At 33.7% G+C, this 7015-nt stretch overlaps 1 protein-coding gene across 1 annotated transcript; it reads left to right on the top strand.

Moving 5' to 3' along the window:
• Positions 1-803: 803 nt before the first annotated feature.
• LOC126655766 (zeaxanthin epoxidase, chloroplastic) lies at positions 804-6996 on the top strand. The gene is made up of 16 exons (XM_050350059.2): positions 804-1563; positions 2618-2780; positions 2969-3043; positions 3131-3231; positions 3373-3488; positions 3771-3982; positions 4567-4658; positions 4866-4980; positions 5068-5171; positions 5464-5509; positions 5602-5666; positions 5755-5841; positions 5957-6011; positions 6097-6185; positions 6483-6570; positions 6684-6996. Exons 1-16 carry the CDS (start codon positions 1067-1069, stop codon positions 6762-6764), a joined length of 1986 nt encoding a protein of 661 aa, XP_050206016.1. The 5' UTR covers positions 804-1066; the 3' UTR covers positions 6765-6996.
• The last annotated feature ends 19 nt before the right edge of the window (positions 6997-7015 follow it).

Here is a 7015-nt window from a genome sequence, read left to right as displayed (position 1 = left end):
CTTTTTGAATTTGTTAATGGTAATGTAATTAAAAAGATTTTATTACAATTAGATTTTAATTACAAATACCACATTTCATTATAAAATTAATGCTTCATTGGTCCCATTCCATTGTCATTTTTTTTCACTTAAAAAGTTTTGTTTCATCTTTTTAGCTTAAACTTTCTTCTTTATCACTTATTTTATCTTAATAATTAAACACACTTATAAAATAATTCAAGATATATACAATTGTAAATCACAATTAATAAGCAAAAAGATAAAAAATATACTATATCTTTTATCTTTTTAATATTTGTAAAAAAATAGCGGGACTTCCTAAATAGGACGGGGGGAGTAATTTTTAATTAAAAAAATAAAAAAATAAACATAACATGGTAAAGAATTATTTTTTTATATTTTAATTTATATACCTCATAAAAAAATTAAGTAGATATAAAATATATCTGGCATGTACGTTAGTAAAGCTATACTATATTATTTAAAATTATAAATAAATATAATTAAATTAAAATTAAAATATATTAAATATAAAAATTAAAATTAATATTGATAAAAGTAAAATATTTTAAAAATACAATTTGTTATCTTTTAGTAATAATTATATTTAACTTTCAAAAAAACAAATAGTAAAAAGTATGAAAAACAAGCGTTTTGAACGTTACAATAATCTTCCCATTTAAAAATAAATTCAAGTGTGAAAGCGAGGCAATTTCATTAGTTTAAAAACTTTATCCTTTTTTAACAACCGCATAACGAGAAACGGCCACAGAGACTTAAACATGTGTCCGAAGATATTTAGTGAGGAAGCAACATATGGCATCCCAATCTGCACGATTAGTATTCCTTAGTTGTGGCTTCAGTTTCCATCCATGGATTGGCTCATAATCTCCACAGCCCCACCACCGAACTATAACCATCACTATATTTCTTGGTTCTCACCCTGCTAAAATAACATAAACTGGTCCACAAGTTCACAACTTAAACTCAATTCAACAACCAAGAAAATTTTAATATTTTTTTAGTGTTTTTGCTTCTGGTTTTTGGGCTATTCAAGAACACAAAAATGGCTTCTTCAGCTGTTTTTTGCAGCTCGATCAACCCATCAACTTCACTTTTCTCAAGGGCCCATCCGATATTTAACCATAACAACACCTCTGCACCTGAGTTTTCATCTCTACCAAGCTACAGTGTGCACTTCAAGACCAAGAAAAGTAAGGTTACACAAGTGAAAGCTGTGGTGACTGAGTCAGCTTCAGTGACTGAGTTGAACCGGAGAGGCTCGGAGGACAAGAAACTGAGAATTCTTGTGGCTGGAGGTGGGATTGGTGGGCTGGTTTTTGCTTTGGCAGCTAAAAGAAAGGGGTTTGAAGTTATAGTTTTTGAGAGAGATTTGAGTGCTATAAGAGGAGAGGGACAGTACAGAGGTCCGATTCAGATTCAAAGTAATGCATTAGCTGCTTTGGAGGCTATTGATTTGGATGTTGCTGATGAAGTTTTGAGAGCTGGCTGTATTACTGGTGATAGAATTAATGGTCTTGTTGATGGAGTTTCTGGTACTTGGTATGTTTTTTGCTCAAATTTTATTGCTTTTTCTTTAAATTTATTAATTGACTCTTTGTTGAATTTAATGTTATTAAGGTTGTGTTTTGTTGGATTTTAATTATTTAAGGTTGTGTTAATTGGTATGTGACTCAGTATCTATGGTGATGTTTATTGATGGACATGATACATGTTTGTTATTTTAATATTCTTTTAAAATCAACTGATTGTGACTGAAGAAATAGGTAATGGATCTTGTTATTGTGGGGATTAAATTATTAATTATATTTGAACCTGTATGACTCTGTTAGTTCTGACTTTTCAATGAATGGAATTGTTAGATTAGATGTTCCTTTTTAATTTTGAATAACATAATCTGTAGCTGTAGCTATTATCTGATATGTGGGAGTTAGTTATCATATTCTTAGTTTGATGCATAGTTTGTGACGAAAGTTGATCAGCTTTCGATGCATATATATAGAAAGAAGATGCAATTTAGTAGTACTATATCCTAAGTAGCACTGCACTTCATTAGATAAACGTTTTTTTGTTTCGAAAACATGTCGGAAACTTGGCGTTTCGGATACAGAACTTCATTTTTAAGATAAGAAACCTTAAAATAACACCGTTTCGTCGTATTCGTGTCCAAGTGTTTTTTGGTATCCGTGTTTGTGCCGCATAGATATATCTTTGAGGTCGAGAAGTCTGTGTTAAGAGTGAGATATGCTCATTCGGGAGTTTGAACAAGTTGGTTTAAGGTGGTAATTTAATAAACTATGGCGTAAAAGGTAGAAACTAATGCTGTATGTTTGCAAATATTGCTACTATGGTGGTTTTTGGGTATTGGCTAAATTGCCGAGCAGAAAAGGCGATAACAGACAACTTGCAAGCTTAGGTGAATTGGAAATTATTGACTTTTTGTCCTTGTGTTTTCATTTTATTTACTGTAAGCTGCTTAAGGCGTAGAACGAACTCTTAAAACTAAATGAATGTTAGAAGCTAATTATTTCTGCCTGCTGTGCTAAACTGAGTGTTTGTCTCCAATCATATTGAATGTTAAATAACTGGTTATCAGGTACTGCAAGTTTGATACCTTCACTCCTGCCGCAGAACGGGGACTCCCAGTCACAAGAGTCATTAGCCGAATGACTTTGCAACAGATCCTAGCTCGTGCTGTCGGAGAAGATGTGATTATGAATGCAAGCAATGTTGTTGATTTTGTGGATAATGGCAGTCAGGTACTTTTTCGGAAACTGTCCTTTTCTGAAATCATCTTTGCTTGCAGAGTGTACGAGATATCAAGTCTTTGCTATAATTTTAAAACATCTTGAATTTGTTTGATTAACTGATTCTGTTGCTCTATAGTGTTTCATCAAGTTTATTTATCACATTAATTGAACTGTACTTTTGCAATATATAAGCTTAGGTTACTGTGATGCTTGAGAATGGAGAGAAATTTGAAGGTGACCTCCTAGTTGGTGCTGACGGAATTTGGTCAAAGGTATATGATCGTATCAATGTCTTTTCATCGAGAATATTTAACAAAGACATTCACTTATAAAATGTTTTACTATTATATTGTACTTAGGTGAGGAAGAACTTATTTGGGCAGAAGGATCCTGTATACTCGGGCTACACTTGCTATACTGGCATTGCAGATTTTGTGCCTGTTGATATTGAGACTGTTGGGTACGCTCAGTTCCATTGTGTGCCTATTTTGCTGTTTTTATATTATTTGCCGCGGTGTTCAGATTCTGTATGTTCTATACATAAACCAATGAGATTGTGTGTCAAATTGTTGATACTGATCCTAAGCCTTCTGTTCTGAAGGTATCGGGTATTTTTGGGTCATAAACAATACTTTGTTTCTTCGGATGTGGGTTCCGGAAAGATGCAATGGTATGCATTTTACAATGAGCCAGCAGGTGGCGAGGATAAGCCCAATGGTAAATACTTTCCAGATGCTCTCTATGCTCATTATATTCTATCCAATGGACTAATGAAAAATACGGATATTTAAATTAACCATGATTCTGATCTCGGAACCCCAATAATTTCCTCATAGAAAAAATATAGATTTTGTATTTACAACATGAAAAAACATTGGAAATGACCAATTCTAAGTAAATAACAAAGAAGTTTTAGATGGTCGACACATATAAAAAAGGTAAAAACAATGGTGCTTTTTAATTTTCATCTTACCAATTCTATCATTCATCTTTATGTAGGTAAAAAGGAAAGGCTGCTGAAAATATTTGAGGGTTGGTGTGATAATGTCATAGATTTGGTAAACGCCACAGATGAGGAGGCCATTCTTCGACGTGATATATATGACAGAGAACCCATTTTTACATGGGGAAGGGGCCGTGTGACATTGCTTGGCGATTCAGTTCATGCCATGCAGCCTAATTTGGGTCAAGGAGGTTGCATGGCCATTGAGGTAAACTTTGCTTCAAGTTCTCTAAATTATGATTAAAAATCGGCATTTGACACGCTACATTTTGGTTTCTCATCTCCCATATAAGGATTTCCTAAGGCTAATATCATATCCTGTAATATTTACCTACCGCTTATGCTTTTGATTATGCTTCCCGGCTTCGGACTGTCTCAATTGTCTAAATGTAAATTGACTATACACCCTCTTAGAATCAACTAATAATAAAATAATGCAATAAAGGTTTATTTCCACCCTCCAACTTGTGACGAAAGACAAAAGAGCCTAAGTTCGTGTTATTGGAAAAAAACCAGAACTTGTCAATTTTGGGTCATTTTACACCTTTAACCATCAAGAATGACGTCAGAGACGTCATATTAGGGTGTAAACAGACCCAAAATTGACAATTTGTGGATTGTTTTGTTCAAACCTGCATAATTGGACTCTTTTGATCTTCCGTCCCAAGTACGAGGTGTGAAATGAACCTTTATTGGAAAATAATGAGACATTAAAAAGTCAAGTGCCGGCTACCCAGTGAAGATGCTTAATGACTAAGCTGAAACCTCAATGCATGTGGTATGCTGTGACAGGATGGTTATCAACTTGCATTGGAGCTTGAGAAGCAATGGAATCAAAGCATCGAGTCAGGAAATCCCGTTGATGTCGTTTCATCTCTAAGGAGGTAAAGTACTATAAAGCATCTCATTTTTCTTGTATATAAAGCATCTATATTACCAAGGCTTTGATGTGTCATTTATAAGTTATAAGCAATTTGATTACGCCTAACTTTGAACAAAAGAATCTGTTGCTGTTCTGTGAGTCTCTTCCTTTATAGCATAAGGTATTGTAGTATCTTAACTTGATTACCGACTCCAAATTTTCTTGACAGCTACGAGAGTGCTAGAAAACTTCGAGTTGCTGTCATCCATGGAATGGCAAGAATGGCTGCAATTATGGCTTCAACTTATAAAGCATATTTGGGCGTAGGCCTTGGTCCATTGTCGGTGAGCATATTTGTTCTTTAACTAAATGAAGAGAATGAAAAGGAAAATTAACAGAGGAAGTGTTCTAACATTTGCCACGGCTTTCAGTTCTTGACAAAGTATCGCATACCACATCCGGGAAGAGTCGGTGGAAGATTTTTTATTGACATCGGAATGCCCCTAATGCTCAGTTGGGTCTTAGGCGGTAATAGGTAAGATTTTGAGTTCTTTCGGCTTAATAGCTCTTGTTAGAATTTAAGAATATTCTTTTATTTTAAAAATGTTTAGTTTGTAATACTCTCATTATGTTTAATGAATTGTGCATGCAGAATTTCATTTCTATTTTTGAAAAGTATTAGACATACAAATGAATATTACAATAAAGAATTTACCATTTCATAATCTTTGAATCCTGATTAATAGTGCATAAACAAATATTGCCGATTTCACCTTCCTCCGTGTCATTTTTGTAGTAATTATCTTCTTTTTTTATTTTATTTGCAGTTCAAAACTTGAAGGAAGACCTCCTAGTTGCAGACTCTCAGACAAAGTAGGTAGCTTTGGTTACATTATTGCTCATTGCAAGTTTATTAAGATTTTGATATGCTATTTATTCTAATTTTTGGTTGGAATTTTCTCTAGGCCAATGACAAATTAAGAACATGGTTTGAAGATGATGATGCACTAGAGCGTGCTCTTGACGGAGAGTACGTACTTTTTATTCTTCATTACCATAGCTATATTCGTACTTTCAAATTTTTACATTTTCTAAAAAACTATATTATCTGTTTGTAGATGGTTTCTTTTACCATGTGGAGACAATTCTGCCATTTCTGAACCTATCCGTTTAATCCGAGATGAGAACGCGCCCTGTATGGTCGGGTATGTTTTTTTTCAAATTTTGATAAATTCTTATCAAGTCATAAGAGTGTTTTGAGTTCATTTATGCTATCATCTTTCATAAGATACTTATTTGAATGCGTCGTTGTAATTCCAGGAGTGAATCAAAGAATGATTTTCCGGGGAAGTCTATAGTCATACCCTCGCCTAAGGTAAGTTTTGATTGCCACTGTATGGCTTAAACCTTACATTTATGGTATGTATGTCAAGGCTTATTGTTGTCGTCCCCGATTCCAGGTCTCAAAAAAGCATGCACGGATTAGCTACAAAAACGGTGGCTTTTACGTGATTGATTTGCGGAGCGAACATGGCACCTTTGTCACCAGGTAAGTTGTGGGAAATAAGATGCATATTTCTGTATTAATTATACATACGGAATATTATTATCATGTTATGTCAAAAATACATTGTTTTTTATTATTTTAAAATCTCATTGTTTTCTTCAGGATACTTTAGTTTCATTTAACTAAAGTTCATCTACAAAAGAGATTCCGGTTATATAATACCTAAAAGTCGTCGAAGAAATTATGAGTTTTTAAAATTCACAGAAAACCCAATAATTTGTAATATATATTTACTTTGGAATTCTTGTGTCTGAGACTATGTTGTCCTTACATTTGAAGTAATGACGGTAGACGGAATCGGGTGCCTCCAAATTTTCCGACCAGATTTCATCCTGCAGATGCAATTGCATTTGGCTCTGATGAGAAGGTGATGAACATTTTATGCATACTAAATAAGATTAGTTTGGTTCATGAACTCTTTTTACTCACCATAGAGTTTCAGAATTGGGAATTTACTGTTTTCAGCTTCGAATTCTGCAGGCAAAATTTCAAGTTAAGGTTTTGAAATCTCCTCCAAAGATTAAAGAAAAGGGCGGAAGCGAAATTCTTCAATCGGTATGATAATCGGGGAGTTGGCTTCATCGATGGCATTATCGAGTTAACAGATAGATGTACAGCATTTATTTGGTGGAGTAGATATATGTAAAGTACAGATCATTATACAGAAGAAGTTAGAAAAATTACATCAGTTGTTTTCAGTTGAAAAATTGAACATGTAATGTAATTTTCAGACATATAAAGAATCATGAATACAAGATTGATAAGAAACAAAAAAAATATTTCTCTTCCTTTCCTTTCCTTCCATCTTAAAT

The sequence above is a fragment of the Mercurialis annua genome, linkage group LG7, assembly GCF_937616625.2.
Source record: "Mercurialis annua linkage group LG7, ddMerAnnu1.2, whole genome shotgun sequence".
NCBI classification, from domain to species: domain Eukaryota; kingdom Viridiplantae; phylum Streptophyta; class Magnoliopsida; order Malpighiales; family Euphorbiaceae; genus Mercurialis; species Mercurialis annua.
The sequence above is the reverse complement of the archived record's forward strand: the minus strand, read 5'-3'. Positions and strand labels throughout refer to the sequence as shown.

What these genes read in the sequence shown, in the direction of transcription:
- LOC126655766 (XM_050350059.2), top strand. Translation starts at nt 1,067, where the DNA reads ATGGCTTCTTCAGCTGTTTTTTGCAGCTCGATCAACCCATCAACTTCA. An exon ending in GAGGTTGCATGGCCATTGAG is followed by an intron (nt 3,983 to 4,566) that starts GTAAACTTTGCT and finishes ATGCTGTGACAG; the next exon opens with GATGGTTATCAACTTGCATT. An exon ending in TAGGCCTTGGTCCATTGTCG is followed by an intron (nt 4,981 to 5,067) that starts GTGAGCATATTT and finishes CACGGCTTTCAG; the next exon opens with TTCTTGACAAAGTATCGCAT.